The sequence below is a fragment of the Blennius ocellaris genome, assembly GCF_963422515.1.
Source record: "Blennius ocellaris genome assembly, chromosome: 2".
Lineage (NCBI taxonomy): Eukaryota > Metazoa > Chordata > Actinopteri > Blenniiformes > Blenniidae > Blennius > Blennius ocellaris.
The window spans coordinates 23,536,163-23,559,781 of record NC_137651.1 but is presented as its reverse complement, the minus strand read 5'-3'; the positions used below and the strand labels follow the sequence as shown (position 1 = coordinate 23,559,781).

The 23,619-nt window shown below is 39.2% G+C and overlaps 1 protein-coding gene across 1 annotated transcript; it reads right to left on the bottom strand.

Moving 5' to 3' along the window:
- Window positions 1-4,889: 4,889 nt before the first annotated feature.
- trpc4b (transient receptor potential cation channel, subfamily C, member 4b) lies at window positions 4,890-16,372 on the bottom strand (the record flags this gene model as incomplete). Its single annotated transcript, XM_080510804.1, has 10 exons — window positions 4,890-5,390; window positions 5,488-5,577; window positions 5,658-5,699; window positions 6,313-6,507; window positions 6,599-6,794; window positions 6,910-7,223; window positions 7,308-7,447; window positions 8,550-8,886; window positions 14,071-14,589; window positions 15,995-16,372. The coding sequence occupies 10 exons, from the start codon at window positions 16,370-16,372 to the stop codon at window positions 4,890-4,892; spliced, it is 2,712 nt and encodes a 903-aa protein (XP_080366930.1).
- Window positions 16,373-23,619: the final 7,247 nt, after the last annotated feature.

Below are 23,619 nucleotides of genomic sequence, written 5' to 3'. Positions count from 1 at the left end.
TTTTACATTAGAGTGCTTTATAAACATCCCCAGTCATATGATGTAAAGTAATAAGTGCATTAAATGCATTCACCTAGTAATATTGACTTTTACAATAAAAAAAACCCCACAATTTTTAAACCATCAGAAAAAGAAATTCTTATTTTTTTCTACAAAACACATTTTCTTGTCACTGACTGAAGAACGGGTGATTGCATAGCACAGAAAACATGCAGACTATCATTAAACTAAACCTTCGAAACTAAACTTTCATGCATAACTAACCAATATTCTTTTTCTTCCCCCCCCCCCCCCAAAAAAAGCAATAAAAGTGATTGACACTATAATAAATGGAGCAGATGCAGCACTTGGAATGCAGATTTCAGCTGCATCTTGTCTATAAAAGCGTCATTTATTTGGACTGCAAACAAAAACTCATTGCATAACCTGCGTCTGAACAACTGCCAGGGGCCCCAAGTGTCCTCAGCTTTCAAGAAAGTAATTTGCGCCACCTAGTGGCGGGAGGTAATGCAAGCGGGCAGGGCCATATAACTGAGCTTATTTAAAAAAAATCTATTAATTTGGTTTAGTTTAATATATATAAATATATCTTTAAATGCATTTAATCGGATTTTTGTTGTTGTTGTTAATACTTTAAATGTTGGTAATACTTTATAAATCATTTTTTGAGGTTCACTTGATGTCTTCAGCTCTAAATTCCCAAACCATGTATTCACATCTCAAAATCTAATAATGTTGTCTATTATTATAAATACATTATCCTGATCCCAACAAGTGTTTATCTAGTCTGAACGAAAACTTCACAGAAACCAGACACCAGATTCCATTCACAGTCTTGAATCCCAGAACAAAAAACATGTAAATGACAATAAAAAAGCAACTTCGTGATGAAATGAACACATCAGAAATACAGTTTGTTCCAGTGTTTTTGTTTCTGTAAATTACAGTCCTCCTCTAGTGACCGTGGATTGATAAAAGAAGAAGAAGAAGAAGAAGAAGAAAAAAAAAAATATATATATATATATATGTAGTTGATGTTGGTACTCACAGCACACCATAAAGACTTCACAGTCCAATCTGCCTAATGGTGCTGAAGCTCCCGGCTGCAGCCAGATGTTCCAGATGTGGTGAGTCCAGCTGGACATTAAGAATAGTTGATTCCTGAAAGTATTTTTTTTTTAAAAAGGGAAAAAAAGAACACAACACTACACTACACTGCAATGCAGATCTTAGACCGTGGCCACATTTAACCCTGTGCATTATAGGTTCAATGCAGGAAATCAAAGAAAAAAGGCACAATTGAGGCTGCTTGCATTTTTAAATGTGTTATTTTCGTAGTTTTATTCACATTAAATGAACTGAAACCCAAAACTGCATTACTGTACTATCATAGTTTTTCTAAACTGCTATTTTACCAGCATGACTCTGAAATTATTATCACTGGAGTGTTAATTAAATGTGTGGATTTTTGCACGGTGATCAGTCCCTGTATGATTCACGCACGCCAAGCATGTGCCCTGAAGAATATGGGAATAAAGCAGGCAACTTCGATCGGTACGGCCTCTCGTCTTTGTGTGTCGTCGTTCCTAAGCTCCTTTTCAAGTGGAAATGACGGCAAGAAATCTGCAGTCTGAAGTGAGGGAGCCTTTCAGATAAAAGTACAAAGACCAAAACAGTCTGTTGATTGGGTTCTAAAGATAGCGTGGCTGCTATGGTAACAGAAAGACTTTAGGTTCATTCAGCGCACAAGGTTGACTGCAAGTGTAAAGTTACATATCTGTGCAAATACTGATTTTACACACCGGAGGTAAAAGTGCCTGACGGGAGTAAAACAATGACCTATTGTCCTGTAATAAAAATAAAAAAAAACAAACATATGGCCCACAGGCCAAAACTGAATTCACATGGTCGTACTATGAATGCTCAGTGTAAATAATTTCATTATTGCAGTAATCCTCTAACTATTGATTTTCTAATTACACTCTTTAGACAGGTTTGGAATATCTTGGCTTTAAGCAAGACAATGAGCATCTTTCACTCTTTTCTGCTTGACGCCTAATTGGAAGCTAATTTTCCCTTTTTTCCTCCGACCGCCGAATCACTGAGTGCTGGAAATGAGAGAATCGCTGGCGAGTATTAGATTCCCAGAATGTTGAAGCTCTCAAATAACCCGATGCTCTAAATGCAGCAGTTCACATCAGCAGCGTCAATAATTTCAGACATTTAGGTGCTGCCCAGTACAAACTAGGTTCAAACACAATAATTACATCTATTCATGTTATATTACTGGACCATGTCAGCAGCACTTCAGAGTTTTGACCATCAATTTGGAGCTAAATGTTAGAAATTCTCTTGGACAGGGGTCTCACTTGGGCAAAAAAAAAAAAAAAAAGCCACATATATTTCTGAAAAAGTGCCGTTTTATTTCAAATATTGTAAAATAATAGGAAACTACAAATAGTAGGAGCAGATCTTCTTCCTCATTCCCAAATATCTAACTGAAGCCGGTCCCTGGCGAGACGGTTTCATCCCAGATAGACGATTCCCAGTTAGACGCCTCATTAAAATAAGTGAATTATTTGTAACATTTCAGTGACCTCGGATGAATAGTAATGTATTTTTCCACATAAAGACAAATGGTTTAAAATCACAGAGGGGAAAGACAAAAAAAAAAAAAAGAAGCATGTCAGACTAAAAACATGTTTTACTAAGACACATAAAGTAGCTCAACAACGGCCGCCTCCCCGCTTGCAACGGTGAACTGACAATAGGCGAGACATGTTACAGCATATATGCATTATATTGATACATTATATAATTTTTATGCATTATTTTTGCCTGCTAATGCAATATTTTGATTTATTAAAGAACCTCTTCTGTCCCCCCCTAAATGGATCATCATTAAAATTGCACAAGAAATAATTATTTTTATTGTGTGAAGGAAATGATTCATAATGCGCATAAACCAAGTTTTTTTTTCCTATTATAAAAGTACACAATGCACTTAAGAGCTGTACTTATAAACTTATCTGGTTTACTTGCTTATTAGTTACAAGAAAAAACTGACATCCTGTTGAGAAACCCAAGTAAAAAAGGCAAAGGTTGTGCAGATGCGCTTTGTTTATTGGTAAGAACTGCAGGTGTGAGGAAGTATGTATAATTCATACGGGAGTCGGTTTACACCTAGCTCTGCAGGAAGGACATGAATAATGCCTTGAATTAGCATTTATTCTGCAAAAAAGGCATGAAAGCGAGCCCTCAGTACAACCTCTCAGCTCCAGGTCACACGGATCAACAGAAATGGGAGCATGTTGATGTGAGCCCTGCAAACTGGTGCACTTTTCTCTCACAAGCGTAAAAAAAGTTAGAGGAAAAGTAAACTGTTTACCGAATTGTTAAAGCGAAAAGAAAGGCGGCGTTTATCTATCCGCTGAAAAGTTAAGTGAAAGGTCACCGCGAGCCGCTCCGAAATTACGGGAGAGTAACATTTGTGTTGGAAATGAAAAGAAGAAAAGCCGAAGAAATTTAAATGAGAATGATCTTTTATTCAATCACGGCGTATTCTGGATATATCTGCCAATGGCACAGTGGTAACACATTCCCAGGAGGTTTTTAAGCCTTCAAATTCAAGCAGCTGATACAAGAGCACATCGCTGGAGGGGAAGTCTTGTAACGAAATGCATTTAGATTGTCTCTCAAAGCAAAAAATAAAAGAAATTAAGTAACTTTTTCTTAAATCTTTTGCACAAGGGCAACTAAATCTGTTTAAAAATGTGTCAGAATGCAGAGAAATGGCAGGAACACTGAAAACTATGTAGTGAGCATGTCAGGCCACAGGTTCGTGCTGTTGGTTGCTTTTGTAGTGAAAGCACACACACGCGCACAGAGAACACTACACCATGAACATCAACAATGGGAGAACACGGACATTCGTATGGACACACAACGAAGCTGGATTGCCAATACGTTGACCTTGTATTTTCGGAGGCTCCGGGTGCCGTTGTCATGGAGATGGACACCAAAAACACCCGGGAAGTTTTTTATTTTTCACGTGAAAACGTAATCGGGTAAACTGAACCTCAGTTCCAAGTTAGCTCCGGAATCAAATACATTATGTACGTATATTCTGAGTGTGAATGATCATGATCATTGGTCCCTGCATAATACTATGGTCAATATATAAGAATTTTTTTGTCTTAGACGAGGATGTAGGATTTTTGCACTTACGCCACTTAAAGGTAGAAGAGTAGAGCAAAGGCAGAAAGTAAAAAATTAATGAAAATATAAAATTATTGTTCAGTTCCCTGAGCATCACATGGAGGGTTGGGTGCAGATTTAATGTTTTTTTTTTTTTTTTTTTAAATTAAACTACAGTGAGTTTGATCTAAAGCAGGGTGTCAAACACATTTTAGTTCAGGGGCCACATTCAGCCTAATTAGAGCTTGAGTGAGCAGGACAGGTACAAATAGTGACCTAATAACCTTTAATTTTAAATGTATTTCTTTGTTGTAATGCAGTTATTTGTGATGAAAGTGACAACGTTTTCACAAAAAACAAACAATTTGTGCAGAAAATGACTAAAATCTCAACATGACAATTTTAATGAATTTCTGGTGAAAAATTCTGTGAATAATCCGCCCAAAAAAACTTCTGTAGTTGTTGTGTGTTTAACCTTTAATGCCAGCGTTGCGGGAAAAAAAGCAAATCTGTATTTTCTTTGAAATTTTTGGCCGGTTGGATTCAAGCCTTTTTTTTTTTCTTTTTAGATCAATTTTATCCCACGGGCCTTGTTTGACACCCCCTATCTAAAGAATTAAATGCTGGATGAATGACTAATGCAACATTATAAATAGAGTTAAAAAAAAAAAAAGCTTGAAGACATCAAGGACTCAGGTTTTATATTTTTGGGGCCTATTTTTCACGTCTTTGGCTTGAGCTTTGCGTTTTACCTCTTGAACGTCCTTCTCCACCTTCTGAAGGACTTCCACAATCACCTGGGTCACAGGTTGCCTGAGGTTCTCCCCACTAGACACGGACGAGAAGCCGTCGACTGGCAACAGGTTTATGTCCTCTCCTTTCACTGAGGAGCGTTTTCTCTGTCTCTGAAGAGGGTTTTCTGCGCCGGACAGAACGACCGAACCGTTGGTCAGCCAGTGAGAGCTCGGCGAGACGGGGGCGCCGGCGGCTTCGCCCGGCACGGCGGTGGGGGATATCACGTCAAAAACGTTCAGCTTCTGTTGGGAGTCGTCGGGAAATTTGGGGGAATATTTGAAGGGGTTTCCGGGGTACGCCAGCGGGGAGCAGGCGACTTTGCTGGAAGCTCTGCCATTAGGCCTCCTCATCATTCCCACGACTTCATAACGGAAGCTGGAGATATCCTGCTTCAGCTCCTGTTGAGAAGGAAGTGATTACAAAACAGCGGGGATTAATGACTAAGAAAAAAAAGAAAAGAAAAGAAAAAACCAACGTAAAAGAAAACCATGCGACCTTAAAGTTTTCTTCTTTCAACCCTTCCTCTGTCTTGGCGTCTCGGATCATTGCTGCCACGTACCTCTTCACAAGGTTCTTCAAAACCTCCTGGAAACACAGTTTGAAGACAAATGAATGCAGTTCAAATGATCAATTATTAATGATATATGATGGAAAAGAAACATCACCTGATACTGGTGTTTCAATCGTACGTTGTCAGCTGCACGTCTCTGCAGTGAAAGACAAAAGTTCCATTAGTAAAGATTTGAAATGTTCTTGAATTGTTTTTAATATATACGACCCTTTGTTCAAGAGAAAGTCTGAAAATTACATTCAAATCATCAAGTGCAACGTTTGACACCCCTGATGTAAAGCCTCAAAAAACACTTTTAAAATGAAGATAACATATCTGTATATATTTAGTTTTATTTTCCAAAATCTGTGATTTATGTTGCATAGAAAATTCTAAATTTATTAAAATTTTTTTGCCATTTTAGAAGTAGTTGACATTGTTGCTGTTCATGCCACTTAAAACCATTCTGGAATTTGTAGATTTTTTTTTTTTAATTCTCATTATTTCTGGCAATTGTTTCAGCTTTGTTATTTCTGTGTTTGTCGTTCTAATGTAAAAAGTAATGACTATTGAGTAGGTCCACATTGATTTAAATTACATTTTCCAAGCTTTTTTTTGTTTCTTTAATAGTTGGATTTATGTTGTAAATTAATTTGGTAAGGCAACATATACCAAAATAAGTATAAGTTGCTGGAAAAGAGTTGAACTATTTTTTTCAAATTTAACAGTCAGATAAAACTTTGATAACAAAACAGATCAGAACACCTTACCCCCAAGGTTTCGAACGTTTCAAGTCTTTTTAGGCTTTGCGTTTTAAACAAATGTCTCTTTATCCATCCAAAAAGATAATACACTGACTTTGGACTCAGGATTATATTGAAGGGAGCTGGCAAAGTCCCGCCTTCTTCAAAATAGCTCATCCATAACTTTGTTCTGGCAAATTTCCATTCTTTATCTGCGTGATCCTAAAAAGAAATACACAACTTGGTGAAAAAGAAACAAAAAAATGGTTCAGTGAAACTATTCATATAAAAATGGGTGATCTTCATCACTTACAGCAATGTGCTGGTAGGAGTTGTTCATCATTGCGATGAGCATGTTTAGAAGCACGACCAGCGAGATGATATTATAGGTACCGAACATGGTGGTGCCCACGAACTCGGTGAATTCATGTTCCGGCTCCACGTTGGTCACGTAGAGAGAAATCAGGCCAAATATAGACCAAAATAACGACTGCAGAGTCTCGAAGAGCCTGAGAAAGCAAACAGCCATACATCACGTTAACGCGGTGCCGAGAAAACTAAAACAATCAATTACTAAACATGCTCGCTTGTCTGGATTCTTTTTATTTAAGGGCCTGAACTTGCGTCGTGAAGGCGTTGTTTTGCGGATTACAGCGGATGCCCTTGCAATTACCGTCCCCTTTGGTTTCATAGTAAAAGTAGAGCTGGTTGAGGCCGTTGGCGAACGCCAACAGCACCAGGCAGTAGATGAAGAGGAATTTGAGGATGTCCAGGAGCATGCGGCCCAGTGAGATCTGTAAAGGTCCCAGGTGGGAGTTGGCGGTGAAAAGACAGATGAGGCGTAAGGAGCTGAAGATGTTGGCGATTGCAAACAACGCCTCTGCCACCAAAGTCGGGTGCCACATTTCCCAGTCGCTCCGCTGTTTGTATCCACTGTACTGTTGGAAAACAAGAACAGCCGACATACAAACGTCAACAATCCTTCTCCTGCTGATTGCGTCAGAGAGTTCGACATGCTCTACCTTGGTGTAGGCCACAATCTTGAGAGAAATAGTTGCCAGATACAAGGAGTTCATGATGAAGTCCATGATGTTCCACCAGTCGTCGATGTAGTCCTCGAAACCACTGTCCCACATCTGTTTGATCTCAGTCCATATAAAGCCTGACGCCGCGAGAGGAGAAGACAAAGCATCCCTGCATTGAGTACGGGTCGACTGCAGTATACGACTGTTGGTCAAAGGTTGTACTTCCTAAAAATAAAGTTACTTACTGTGACTAGATTCTTGGAAAATTAACTCTTATATTGTTTTAAAATCTCTGATGCTGCGACACATAAGCTGAGCAAATAGGAATCTATCAACTGATTGACTCAGACCCTGTTTAAGCAAAGTTTCAAGTGAAAAGGCATCGTTTTCGTCATTTCAGAGAGGCAATGTTTTAAAAATGATATTCCATTTACATGGAAATAGCAGAAACGCTGAAAATTATGTAGTTCCCATGTTTTGCCACAAGAAGATGTTGTGTTTTTTTTTTGGGGGGGGGGGGGGGGTTGGTGGGGGGATTAAATCACACAGAAAAAATACACAATAAATATAAAATAAGTGCATATGCACCAAGTTGTGACTCTCAAGTCCCAGGAGAACATTGAGCGGGAGTCATGACACTCTGGAGGTTGTTGTTATTCTTCTTCTACTTTTGCATGTGCAGAAGAACTAGTTACTACGGGCCATGGTGCGCATGCACAGTAACACACTTCAGAAGAGTTGAGTTTTCCAGTTTCCATGGAGACAGGAGTTGGAGTGTTTTCAAAAAGTCCCACCTTTGGGAGCCATTTTCAAAAGAGGTGAGTTTTCAGTGGGTCGGAGCTCCGTTGTCGTGTAAACAGAACAGCAACACACAACGAAGGCGTCACATTTTCTCTTGGAAATGTTGCGTAAACGAGACCTGATTTACTTGTGTTAAAATTACACCAGGAAGGGGGAGGAAGATGCTCTAAAATTCGGGTGTTGGAGGTTCTTGGAAACACTAGATTCATTAACTAATGAGAACAAACACCAACAAAACTAACAACATAAACAGCTTGAGCTAGGTGGAGATAAACTGCACTAGTAGAACGGTTACCATAGCAACAACATATTCAACTAATGTTAAGGTAACAGAAGGAATAGTAGTTAATTAGCATTATGTTACGACCAAATGTGGGTCCAAGTTAATCCAAAAAGAACAACATATACAATATTGAGTGATGTTGGGTGGCTGATTACCAAGCACCCAGGGCAGGATCATCCATTCCACCGTGGTGGGTGCCGGGCCCTGGAAGTGTGGGTTTGCGTAGGCGATATGTTGAGACGCCAAGAAGAGGAGGAAGAGGAAGGTCAGGTACGACGCGGTGTGACAGATGAACTTGATGAAGGGCTTTCGGATGAATAAGCCGTAGCGGCTCTTCGGGGAGATGAGGTAGACGATGGACAGCAGCGGGAAGAGGAGGCCAATTAAGATGCAAGTGATGAGCTTGACCGCCCAGTGGCGCCGCCTCCAGCCGGGGAACTCATCGTACCAGCGAGTCGCCAACAGCTGCTGGCAGTTAGGCTGAGCAACAAACTGAGGGGGCCAAAGAGAGGGAAAATAGATGCGAAGTGAAATGAATTCAGAACAGGTATTAGACAAAATGTTGACATTATGTGCTTAATATCTGGAGGGAGTAAAGTCTGAGGACACTGTTTGGAGGACTTAACGTGCATGCAGAGTGTCGGGATGCAAACTAATTAAAAGTTGCACAAACAAATCGGTTGTGACTTTTAGCCAACACCATTATAGACAGAAAACATAATGTGAATATAAGCACTACTTTTTAATAGTAAACTGCAGTTGAGGTCGAAGAATCACTGGATGGAAAGTAGGTCTTGGTTAAGTCAGCTTTGGGATTAAACTCAAGTAAAGTATCAGGAAGTATTATACAAACTTGTGCAACATACAGAATTGAACTCAGAAATCCTTCTTTTGCCAGAAATGAGTTTGATGACTCTGTAATCCTGGGCTATGAAGTGATAGTCAAATCTGTTTCCCGTACACGGTCTCTCTGGCCTCACAGATTCAATAAAAACATCTGCTAGACATTTGCAGATGGTGATGGAAGTCATTTTCAGTTTAATCAAGTTAAGGTCAAACGAACCCCCCGGAACGGACGGTGGTGTAAAACATTAAATTGTGGGTAATGAGGGGTTTTTTTTGGAGTGCACAAACTGACATTTTTTAAAATCCTGTCTGTCAGATGTTGTGTTGAAAGTGGCATCTGGAGGGGGCGAGGTCTGCTGACATCTTTGGAAGGAAAAAAAACCCAACTCATCTACACACTCGGGCCTGGATCACTTTAGGCTGCTCCGGGTCGGGATGCAAACTAATCAACCCAATTAAGGTTTTACAGAACTCCCACCGTGCTCATTTTAGGGGAAATCATTATAAATAGTCAGAAAACACAATGTGCACAAGAGCATATTTTCCAATATAAAGTTGAGCCGTGGTGCAGTAATGTGCAGAGACAGAAAATATCATGATGTGTTTCAGGAGTTTGACCTTATTTTTACTTTTTTTTTTTAAGTTATAAAATAGCCTTGAAATGCTTGGATGGGATTTACTGAAAGATGTTTTGAATTGTATGAATAGCGTTATGTAACAAAATTATATCACTTAAATACACAAATTCGGAAAATGTTTCGTCATTTAGACACTGAATGCTAGAAAAATAAGTAAAATCTATGGAGTTAAATAATGAATGAAATAATGCAGCTTGAGCACAGAAATTCAAAAAGCACTCTTTTCAAGCTTTATCTGACAAATCAATTAAAACGTATATGCTGAATAACTTTCCTTTAATTCAACTGCAAAAAAAAAAATGTTTTAACCAATGGAATAATGTAGAGACTTTTCTTTGGAATTCTGTAGTATTCTATGCAAATACGGTAAATGCTTGAAAAACAATGAAAGCTGGGTATTTTAAGGAGTTTATAAAGTCTTACAGACGAGACATGAAAAGTGGACAGAATAAAAATTATGTGAATTGAGAAAGATATGCAATGTTGTAAATGTATGTAAGGGAAAATAAAGGATTTTGCCCATTCCAATAAAAACAAAGCAAAAAAAAAAGACATTTCCAAGCAGTGAATCTGACTGAGAACAAATAAAAATTGGAACCTAAAATTAAATAAAGACTTGTAAAACAACTTTATGTAATAGTTTAGTAAAAGCTGTGGCTACAACTTTAAAAAAGGTTAGTATATCTAATTTACAAGAATAAAAAAACAAACAAATGCATCAACATACATATTCTATCTATGTAATAAAACAAGTGTGGAAAAAATCTGAAATATTGAAGAAATAAAACTAATTCAGAGCAAAAGGATCGTAGCAAGAAAACAAATAAAACCATCACGTCTCAGTTCAATATAATGTGCATTTCCACTAAGTGCTGGCGGTTTGTTTAGTCCATTAAAACTCTGTGAGCACTTTTGGTTCTGACTAAGTGCAAAACCTCACAACAGCAGTTTAGGGACCTTTGTTATTTTAATGGCTGTTACCATAAACTGACAAAAGACAAACAACACAGACACCCAGAATAATGAACAGATGAAGCAGAACAACCTCGTATTTAAACTGGGCAGTTAGTCAGAAGTACTGTTAGTCATTTTAATTGCTTAATAGTTGTTTTTAAGAGCAAAGCCAGTCAACAATGTTTTTAGCTCTATTGATCGATCAACAGTTCCCATTAATAATCCTCCAACAGAATCACAAAAAGTCCCAAATTCACTGATAGTAGTGGAACATTCCAACTCTGCTGTAAAAACGCTCCAAGAAACTACTTTTCCTTAGTGTCAACATGCAAATGGAGCACAAACAACCTACTATTCTAAATATTCATGAGTGCAACTGAAAGGTTCATGACTTGCGCAGCTATAAAGATGCAGGGAAGTTCAGTTCAGGCGAGCCGTCCTCAAAACACAGGGGCAGATGGGGGAGGGGGGGGGGGGGGGGACGACATTACAAAGTGAAAGCTTTTTATTCATTTTATCATTTCAATTTCTCTGGATGCAGCCCCCTCGCCGGTGCACAAACAAGCCAAATAATGGAATAAGCAAGATTAACAGCGCAGCATTGTCATTGAACTGTTTAAACCTCACAACAATCACACGATCCTTCATCCCCACTCTGCCAACTGTGCAATCAAAACATGAAAGAAACGCCCAAAAGCCGCACGCAGACACACAAACGTTGAGAGAAAGTTTAAATATACACAGGTGGTAGGGGTCATTAACTGCAATAAACAATACACAACTGCTGGATTCAAATGAGACCCGAAAGCTCTGGGTATTTTTTTTTTTTTTTAATGAGTGTAACAAATAAAAGACACCTGCTGAGTGTACACACTGTGTTTTTGTAGTGCAGTCTGTTCTGCAGAAAACAACAAAACAAATAAATAATTATGGATTTATATTCAGGTTGCCCAGTTTTTTTTTTGTGTTGTTTTTTTTCTAATTAAGATGGAACTGAAACGAAATGAATTAAGCTTTACGACTGAAATGCAAGTGAACCGCTGCAGAATTGGTCGAAAAAAGAGACCAGACTTATTCTGTTCATGTCAACAAATGACCCAAAGCTGCAAATGCATCCGATGGAAAATACAATAGAAGATGTTAAGACAGTAAAAAAGGCTTCTTCCCTAATTAAAACATTATGACTTTGCATTTGAGGGAAGTGGCCATTACTCCTTCCATCCTTATCCCCAATTATCCCGCCGTCATGGGACCGTCTAAGAGGGCTTCTGTAATGCATCGCTAAGAGCCAATCTGGCGATTACATGTCGCTCTAAACTCCCACAGGATATCTCCACCCATCTCGGGCCATTTACGGCTCATCTTGGCACTGCTCTTGTCATCTGGTGCTGCATCTCAGTCCTTGTCCTGGAGAGCCACGGCCCATCATGTTTTTTTTTTATGTCTCCCTATGCGGGACACTGCTGATGCTGATGACTTAGTCATGAACGAACCCTGCAGAAACAATGAAACATCTCCAGCCACACGGACTGGAAAATACTACTCTAATCCACATTATTCACACACAGTGCTGATTGTATTGAAATTTAAAACTAGAATATTGTGTAAACTGTTGCGATCTTTCCTGCCTTAAAGATTTAACTTGGTCCAACGAAGGTGTCAAATGTTTTATTTCAGGGGACACATGCAGCGCAATTTCATCTCGAGTGGGCTGGACAGATAAAATAGTGCCATATTAACCTTGAAATGCAAACTTTAAAGCTTTCCTGTGTTTTCCTGTTTTACTGTGAAAAATGACTACAATCTGAACGTAAAACCAATTTTAACGAAACCGTCTGGTGTCCAAAGACCTTTTCCTATAGCTGTAGGTTTATGCATGTTTTCATAAACTCAAGCTGACAGCATGGCTTTGAGGCTAAATTATAGCAGCAATGTAACATTTTTTCATCGCAGAATCAGTTGATATATCTCAGCTTGGGTCTCAGTGTTGTGTCCACTGCTCTTAGGAAATTTGCTAAAAAGAACAATAAAAATCTGAATTTTTCTTTGATAGTTTCCCCATTTGTTTGGAGGATTTGGGGCCAGATTGGAGCCACTTCAGGGACAGTTTTGATTTTGGCCCAATGGCTTTATGTTTGACACCCTAGAGTTTAGAGAATGAGCTCCCACTGTGGGTCCCCCTGTTATTGAGCTCCTAAGTGCAGACTACACTCTTTTTAAATGATTTTATCTGGAGGACATTATTATATTTTATCTTGGGTTTATATTTATCTTGCTCTGACTTCTATAGGTGGGCTACTTACAGTGTTCGGACATCTCGCTCTGTCCCATGCTTAAATGTTTCCTTGACAGATTGCGCCATTATTTATTTATGCTGTGACTGAGTGTATGCATGAACCTACACTGGGAAGCTACAAATGAATTGCCCCTTGTGGGATCATAAAAAGTTGTCTGAACTGAAGCGGTACATGTAGCTGTGGTTCACTATGAATAGGATGGATTAAGAACAGAGAAATAATTCCCCAAGGGGATTGTTAAACTACACTTTCTTTCTAAGATCATTGCACTGACCGCTTTGGTTGTACCTTACTTTGCTCATATCCTGAACATGGATGAGGTCGATTCGATCCGGTATCGGGTTCCGATACCAACGAAATTCACCGATCCATGAAGCCTCGTCTGCTTTACTGTTGCTGAAATGACTCCACAGTGTTTCCCTGGCGCTGCTCTGCTCGCTGGCTGCAAACTGTGTACTGGATTTCCTGAATGGAGGCGGGTCTCAATGAGACGCAGAGTCAGGAAATCCACTCCACAGTTTGCAGGCAGCGGGCAGACTAGTGTAGCAGCACTGTGCTGTCCAACTGTCAAAACACCGCAAAGCAACAGGAACATTCAATGATGGATCGATGCTTCCCTAATTCATAGCCACTTAAACCTTGGCAGTGTATGTAGTGTAAGAATGAAGGGATCACTTTGTTTGTAGTCGTGGCACACTAGTGCATGGAAACACAATTCATTGCAGTTTACTGTGTATATTGATCATGTGGGATAATCCAAATGTCAACACATTTGCAGATATTGGGCAACCCTCGTCAACATCACACAAAATGCTAAAACTACAAGAACCAATGCAATGGGAACAGAACCTTGTACTCATCTTGGAGGTTTAAATGACCCCACTTCTTGAGTTACACCAGTGATGCGATGAAAACAATATGGACGTCAATAGAACTCCTACCTCCTTCTGGCAGTACTTGATGGCCAGCTTCAGTCGGGCCAGGTCATTGCCGTTCTCATCCATCAAGGGGTTGACGTCGTCCCGGTAGTTGAGGATAATTTCCAGCTCTTTCGAGCTCCGGGTCTGATCCAAGAGGTCCTTGGCAAACTGTTTACACATGTGGGACAGCTCCTCATACTCCGACTTGAACTCGTTCTCCACCGTGCTGAGCTCCTTCAGCTCCCAGCTGAGTTCGAACGCCGTCAGGAAGGGGTCCTCGCTGGAGAGGGCGATGAGCGACGGGCTGGCCAGGGCCTTGTAGACGTTCAGGCGGGAGCGCGAGTGACGCAGGCTGTCCCCGTCCAGACTGGACAGACACTCCACGCAGCTGCAGCGCACAGCGTGAGGCTGAGGTATGGAAACACCTCGCTGCACCAGCAGCTTGATTATCTCGTAGTTGTTGGTGTGAGCGGCGAGGATGATCGGAGTGATGTCGGGAGTGAAATCTGAAAACTGCTTGTCCAGCAGGATTAGCGGGACCTTTTTTTTTTTTTTTTTTAGAGAGAAAAAGACAAACGAAGGATTAATTGACAGCGCATGGATCACTCCATCAAAGAAACACGGCTTTAAAAAGCAGACAGTACATCACAGGAACCGGCGCAACCATTTGAAAAGGGTCTCTGCTTTCTGACCGCCATGTCGAACAGCAGGCACACGACTAATGGCTGGCGGTTCAGCTGGCCTCAAAAATATCTTCCCAGTTGGAAGATTCAACTCATTTTATTCTTTCTCCCTTCACTTCTCAGAATACATAACGTTGGTTTTTTAGAGAAACCGAGCAGCCTCAGAAAAAAATGATGTACAATGATGTAAGGTAGTTGCAATCAACTGGAGTCTTTCACTAATTGCCGTAAACTCTAAATAAAGTTTTGTAGCTTTTCAGTAAAAAAAACAAAAAAAAACCCCAACACTTCAGACCCGTACATTAAAAATTGCAGCTATTACAAATCAGACAGGAGAGCGCAGTGAACCCTGAAGAGATCACAAGTGTTTTGCGGAATTAAAATCACACGAACAAACCAACTGCTCAGGGTTATTTCTATAAAAAGGGAGGCAACAGTGAACATGTAGGGGACAATATGGAAAATGGAAAATATGTTTTGGGATTTACAAAAGGGGAGCTGATGAAGGAGCCAACTATCTGAAAATGTTCTATTCTCTCCTCAGCAAATTTGGAGCAAAGCAGCAGACGTTTATGCACAGCAGAGTGAAAGGAAGGAGATGCAATCAGAAACACATCTACAGACAATTACCAGACGATAAGCGGGAACTCATACACCACCCCCTCCCCCCAACCACCACCACACTGCTCTCAAACAGAGACTTATGGACCGTAAACATTCTAACATTCATTTTCTGCTCAGGAATGCCAATCAGACAATTTTTAACTACTTGCTTTTTAAAAAAAAAAACGAAACTTTCTTTGTTGTTTGTTATACTGTGTTACTGTGTTAAATGTCCTTGATGTTATTGGATTGTGGTAGGAAGCTGGAGTGCCTGAAGAAACCCCTCAAAGACAGAGGAAGCTCATGCAAACTCCACAGAAAAACACAGTCCGCATTCAAACACACGCTTCCTTTCTGTAAACCCACAGTCGAATTCTCAACACCAACTAATAGTAATGGTGAATGTGAGGGTTCTAACAAGGTTGTACTTAAAAGGAGCGTCTTACGGAACAACATACGGTCGGTAACTCGAAGTAAAACAATGCTTTGTCACGATAACTATGTTCAAACAGAACGAGCAAAACGAGCCGTGACTCTATTTCATCTTCTCGTGCAGCAAAGTTTTGTAAAAGCGACAGTGTCTGAGGGTGAACGCTGAGCACCCCCCCCCCCCCCCCCCCCCCCCCCCAATCCCCGGGAAATACTTTTTTGGCTGCTACCTGTTTTTCTCCACGTGGTTTCTTGTGGTTGAGCAGCAGCTCCACGGCGCCCACCACCTCTTTGCGGATGGCGTGCAGCAGGGCGTCGCCCACGTGGACGTTGAAGCTGAGCAGCAGCTCGATGATCTCCAGGTTCTCGTTCTCGATGGCGATGAGCAGCGCCGTGCGCCCCAGCGGGTCGATGCAGTCGATGTTGATCCTGAAGTAGATCTCGGCCTCCTCCAGGGCTTGCTTCACGGTGGCGTAGTCCCCCTTCTCCACCGCCCCCAGGTAGGCTCTCTCCAGGACCGAGAGCTCAGACTCGGCCCGCACGATCCGCAGGGGGATGCGGTCCCGGTATGACGAGCTGTCGGTGTTCTTGTAGTAAAGCTGAGACATTGCTGCAGCTGGATCTCAGTGGCAACTGGAAAAGAATCACAGCAAAATAAAACAAGTTGCAAGTTACAATTCCATTCACTTCAACCAAATACAAAACAATCATTTCAAGGTACCGTCACAGGGGGGAAAAAACCCAAATATTCCACATGAGGAAGCCTAAGAGACGGTGGGAAAAAAACCAAAAACTTTTAACAGGTAGGAACCAGCAGAACCAGGTTCAGAGTGACTTTCTGCTGGTCCAGTCGGCATTCAGGGGATTGAAGGAGAGAAAAACAGAAACATTGTGGATCGGGATTCAAACCGGGTCTGCAACCATCATGACCAAAAGAGCCATTTTCGCAATTTTCCACTTGTTCAGAGCCACAAAACATGTAAATGTTCTGAAATGAAGGAAAAACATCTTTGAAAAAGAAAACAAACTTGCAAAACAAAAAGTTTCATAGGTAAAGTTTTGATGTTTTAATGGATTTTCCCGTTTTAGCTATTTTAAGCATCCTGACTATTTGAGCCACTTTAGCTATTTAACTATTTACAGCTGCTGTGCATTTTTTTGTGGTTTGAGAAGTTTTCATCTTTGTTTTTCCCTCCTTGTATTCTTTCCACTTTCCTTCCCTTTCCTTTTTTTCTTTTCTTGATTAAAAAAACCTAATCTACTAATTTTAATGATTTAGCTTTTACCTATTCTGCTAATTTTTTTCATTTATGCAGTTTTAAATATTTAATTAATAAATAAATAAACAAATAAATAAACAAATAAATAGGCAATCCCAGCAAATCTGTCTGTTTTCACAGTTTTTAGCCTGGAGATTACACTGGGAGCAGTGGGGAAGAAAACCAGAGTTGTTTTCAAATGATATAAGAATGGAAGCAAAATGTTGAGAAACAATTTTCTCAAAAACGTCCTTGAGCCGCTGCAGAGGGGCTGAAGAGCCACATGTGGCTCCAAAGCCCTGAGGTCTGGGGTTAGGTATTCAATTTCAGTATAAAGCTTATATTCAAACAGCATTGTAAAACTTAAAGAAGTCATTAAATAGAAGTTTATGAAGTGCAGTATTTCATATTGAAGATGTACTTGTGGTTGCAATGATAATCGTACCAGATTACACAATAGTGCAAATATAAACGTGATTAAAAGAGAAGGAATCCAGCAATTCTTCACACAGATGTCTAAATAGATTATTTCGGTGGCAAACGATTGTAATCACAGCTTAATTGCATAATTCAATTATGTATTTAAAAAAAAAAAATGAGAGAAGGAAGAAAGTTCACCGTGCGCCTGTTGCTCCTCCGGATCGCTGCTCGGTGAAACGCGCGCTGCGGCGCGTCACAGACGGAAGTTACAAGACGTGATCCTCATTTGATCTATCAATTCTCCAAACTGAACACTTAACGGAGTGTCACGTTCTCTCTCTCTCTCTCTCTCTCTCTCTCTCCCTCTCTCTCTGCCCTGCCCTTCCCTCACTTCACCCAGCCCACAATCCCTCTCTTCCAGTCGGATGTGGCGCACAAAGTGGCGCGTGGTCGTCTGGAGCCACAGAAACGGTCATTGTGGATTTTCCAGTGAGAGAGAGAAAAGAGAAGAAATGCTGCTGTAACAGGTGCGGCTCAAGGCTGAACTGTTACTAATGACAACCTGATTTTTTTCTGATTTTAAAAAAAATCTGTATTTCATCACCATAATTGGTGGGTTGAAAAAAAGGAAATTAATCTGACCTGTTTTTTTTATCTTCATGTATGCATCTTAAATATACATTTTTTAATCAAATACTGGTCTTTTAAATTTTTTCCCATGCTATAGGCTATATACTTGTGAGATATTATAACTACCCTCACTCTTAACCCAAATTAGTTGACTTTACTCATAAATTGCGTGGAAACCCGTTGCCCCACACCATTTTACGGAACCCATAAAAGGACATAAAGAAAAGCAAAAAATAATAATAATAATAATAAATATATATATATATATATATATATATATTGTGGAGGCGGAGAAAGAGGAGACGGACGAAGGAGTCGAGTCGCTTTTTCCTTTATTTTCTCCAACCGTCTGACAGTTCACCTGTCAGATAACCAACCCCCTGTGTCACCGTACTACCCCTTATAAACACCTCCCACTATCAACACCACACCACGTGCCCGACACACCCACTCCATTCTGGTTGGGAGAACCTCCCTCTCAGGTGCACACCACAATATATATATATATATATATATATATATATATATATATATATATATATATATATATATATATATATATATATATATATATATATATATATATATATATATATATATATATATATATATTAAAGTTTACAATTTTTCTTTTTAATTTTTTTTGCAAAATTCTTTTTGCAAATGTTCATACCTTTTGCAAAAATTGTTGAAATTTTTTTTGAAATATTGCAGATATGTTTTTTTCTAATGCAGGACGACTCACTTTAAGTCTTCCCTTTCAACCTGAAGGTTTAAGTAACTCTATTTGTGTTAAAAACAAGTTGATAAGAACTCAGTAGGCTTCAGGTAATATTTCCAGTTAATCACAATGTTAACATTTGCAGTGGAACATTAAAACTCACCAGCCGTATTACACGCTTCATGTATTTTTCATTTTGGGTCTTTATTTCATCCACAACCAGTGTGGTCTGGGACGCCCAGGCCTGGTTGAGACGGTATTTATGTTCTGTATAAATAAGCGGTTCAGGAAATGTGGTGTGGCAGGAAATGCAGTAGTGCCAGTGAGCATTAGCGTTGTTATCGTCATGAAGGAACCTGTATGACTGTAACATGTGATGTTTGCTGCAAACCGCGGGGAAGACATAAACATCATAGTGCTGCAGACACTGAGGTTATAAACACAAACAGAAGCCCTGCTGACTGCTAGAACAAACTGTATAATCTACTTAGAGCGCGCCGTTCATATAAGATGCCCTTTAGTAATGTCACATATTTCCCCATGAAAAGCATTAAATCCAATCAGTTGGCTCCCATACCGCTCTGCAGCCTGAGGGGGTTCACAGGAATCCCAGCCATTAAACTGCCGTTTGTCCAACCTTTTTCTAAATTCTGCATGTTTCTACTGAGCGACTCGGTCATTTAATGTTATTTTCTCCAGCATCTGGGATACTGAAGCAGCGCAAAGTAAACAATTGCCTATAAAGAGCATATAGGATTTATGAAAGCCTCGTGATTTTTTTTATTTTTCTTCCTCTGAATCCTCAAAGGAATACAAGGGGCAATTTATTAGGAGTAACCATGAGATGCAAGACATACAATGCTCTTCATCCTTCCATTTAAGGTACTTACAGTCAATATTACTCAAATCATCTCTCTTTTTTTATGTACACATTTTTAGACAATAGAGTCACGGTAATATTTTCCTTGACAATTTAAGTCATTATAGGAGGATTTAAATGATTTTACGCATTCCATTAGAGTAGCATTGTAATTGTTAAGAGTGAGGACGATCTCTAACACTAACACTTTTTACTATAATTTAATAGTAATTTCAGACAAATTGTGTTTTATTCCCGAAACTCCTTTATGTCAGTTGCTGGTGATTTAAAGGGAGATTTGTTTTTTTTAAATGTAATAATGGATTTCACCCAGTGCATCATGTTCTGTGAATAAATTGTAATTAACATGTCTGAAACACATGAGAAAACTCTGTTAGCAGCTTCTGCATGTGATGGAGGGGGCACAGTGCATGATGGGAAACACATCCACATCACTGACATGATTTAAGGTTATAACTATCCTCCTTGCTGAACCTCATATTGCATCTCGCTGTAAAGAGAAAATCACACACACATGTATGTCCAAATGGGATGAAAACCAATGAATTGAATGAATTAAACCCTCTTATTGGAAACTCCTGGATTATATGGATCAATGTCTTTAATGCTCGGGGTCTGATTCTCTCACAGAAAGTCTCCACCTCTGAGTTTTGGTTCTGCAGGTTTCTGTGCTGTATTGTATTTGGCACTACAGAAATAAAATAAAATTGAATCAAAATGACCAAAAAAAAAACATGATCCAAAGCAAGTACTTTTTCTCTTGATTGTTGCATTTAACGTATGGAAATATGAAATGATTTCTCTCTTTTTTTTTAAACGCATGCTTAAGTATATGAAACAAGAGCAAGGGTATTTTTTTTTTCTTTTGGTCATATTTAGAGCTTTCTTTGTTGCAAACAAAATATATTGTAACACAGTCAGACTGTGGAAAGTGAAGCCAATCTGTATCTCAAACTGTGATTTAAAGTTTGGTGAAGTATTTTGGTAAAAAGAAGGTGAATTTGGGCCAAACAATTCTGTAAACTGTCTGTATAGAAATACTGGATTACAGATATTATGCAAAACTAAAATGAAGCATAAAAGTCATTCACTTTAAATGAAAATGTGAACATGGATATTAATAACACATAACAAATGCTACAGCTGTGGGCTGGTTTCAAATGAGGTATTTCAACACGAATGTCCTATTGTTTTGTCAATCACTGCTAGTTTTTGAGGATTTTCTCCATTAGAAAGACTTATTTCGTCAGTTTAATCTCTTTCACGCGAGTAAGTCGAGTATTAATCCATGAACAGAAAAATACAGCAAACACAGCCAAGGGAATCTCATCCTCTGCAGGAAATGAACCGAGAAAAAAAAATTGAATCTAAATAAAAACTATATATTTCTTCTCCGTAGAGTAAAGAGTATTCACATGAGAATAAAGCATTTTCCATCAAGCCACATGAAAATGAATTAATAATAGCACAAAAAAAAGAAAGAAATATTCAAATGAGTGAGGTATTTCAGTATCATCTTCAGAGTTCATTGCCTGCTGAAGAGATGTGAAGAATGTTACTGAATGGCATTTCTAAAGATTTTCTTTTATAAAATATGGGCAGATGCTTGAGCTCTTTTTGCTTTTTGCCCCCTTTTTTTTGCTCTTCAGCTTTTGAGCGCACAGCTGAGGCAGCAGCTGTACAGTTTTGTTATTTTTTTGCTTTCATGAAGCGCCTTTTCCACTTAATTCCAAAGTGAAAAGTAAGTTCTGACGTGACCACCTTTTCATTTTCACCTGTTTTATTTTTAGACAAAGCAGTTTTCCTGCCATGAGGCTGCTGCAGTGATTCGAGTTAAGGTCACACTGCGTGGTCAGGATTTGTTTTTGTTTGGGTTTTTTTCCCCATTTATGATGCTTTTTCAGACCCGACACCAGCACGCACAGTGAACTCTGCTATCCTCTTCCCTGTGAAGGTGCAAAGGGAATGCGAGAAATGAATTCGGTTGCTTTTTCACTTATTGAATGTAAGAGAAATGGAAAGCTGTATAATTGCAATTTGCTATATTTACAAGTGAGTTAATTTACAATCCTTGAGACAAGTTTAATAACATGGTTGAAGATGGGTTATTTAAATCTGTCAAATTGCATGTGTGTAAGGTTTTTCATTTAATTTCTCTACATTTAGGCAGTAAAGCAAGTAAAGTGTTTGTTATTTTTTATGCAATCTAAGCCAACAAGTCAGGAAAATGTTCCAACATTATAGATTATGTTCTGACACAAACCCTTTTTGTTTTTTAAGTTACTATATTGAACTGTTTGCGAAGGAGTGGCTTCCCAAGTTGCTTCGAAGCCATGAAACACTGACCTCACTTGCCACTAGAGGGCAGAGACACATTTATTTCACCATGTTAGTGTCTGAACAATCTATTGCACACATTTGAAAACAACCACATCACTTACAGAGCTTTTCCTTTGTGTCTGTTTTTCTTTTCCTGTTCTTTTCCATGTAGCAGATTTAACTTCTGGTACATTGTGGTGGGAAAAAAAAAAAAACTCTGTAGGAGACAAACATTTACTTAGAAGATTTACACTAGGTAAATCAAAGAAAAGCTTTTAGAGGCACAAACAAACCTCTTATGAAGGTTTATGATGAGTGAGTGTTGGGAGAACTGGGCCAAATGTTTGTTAATGATGTTTGCTATTGCCAAAGATTCCTCTGACCCAGATCCCGGCATGTTGATTACTGCTCTTAAGTATGCAATGACTCTCACTTTTCTGTGCGAGCACTCGAGATTTATGTCTTTAATCTGCTTAATAAATAACAGAGACTGGTAAACAAATAAATAAATAAATGTGGAGAAAAAGCGGTTCTTCGTAGTAAACTTTTGATCAGGCGTCTGCCAGTGGACATTTATGATCTCTAATAAAGTGAATAAAATATATTTTTTTTTTATATTGAGACTCACTTACTAAAAATGCCAGCCAAAGGATAATCTGTGTTTTTCTCTGTTGAATAAAAATACATTTATTTGTCACATCTTCCTTCTTAAACATTCAGGTTACAAATCGGTTGAAATGTTAAATTGCGGTGGCTTTCAAAGGGCTTCTCTTCTGCTGAAGCTCTTCTGAGACCAACAGTTGCAACACGTACAGATATAAACAGAAACGGCTGCAAATTAGCCAAGCATGTAATCGCAGCCTTTTATTTATTTATTTTTGCCACCGTTGCTGTGGGATCCACATGCTTATGGTTCGACTTGTCGGGACGTTGTTGTCGACGTGGGATTGCAGGCCGGCGACGCGGTAAACGTCGGCCATGTTTCGACCGCGCTTCTCAAAACGAGCGCCGATGCAATAGTCGGGATGGCAGCAGGAGTTCAAAGTTTCAGCGTCACTCACATTTGCGATAATAACAGACTTTACTGGCTGTATGTGGAATTCAAGCATGACCCTTGTCTTTTGGTCATGGTTTATGTTGACATGCTCAATATCTACAACAGTATTGATCTCAGTTGGTCTGGATCAGTAAACTGTTTTCTTAATATGCAAAACAATACAGACACAAAAAAAAAACAAGCTTTCACATGTCCAAATACTACATTCTCACAATAATTGCACTTTCGTAATTCATCATAATCACGCACATCACAAGTACAGCTTTGATACGGAAGCTACAAGTTGATGCTTACAAGCTTACATGATGTAGTAAGGCAAAGGTGTTTAATAAACATACAGCTTATTCAACACAGCATTGGATTTATTGTGAGAAACTTAACACATTTATTAGACTGTTTATTCTGAGTGACTTTAAAGCAGCTAATAAAATATCATTGGGTAATAATCTGGGGTGCGGTATTCCAAAGAACGTCTACTAAAAGGTTGAGCAGTTTTTATGGTTTGTGTTCCTGTTGGAGAACTGCTGTCAATCAATGTTCTAGTAACACTGAACAATAGTTGTTGTCTT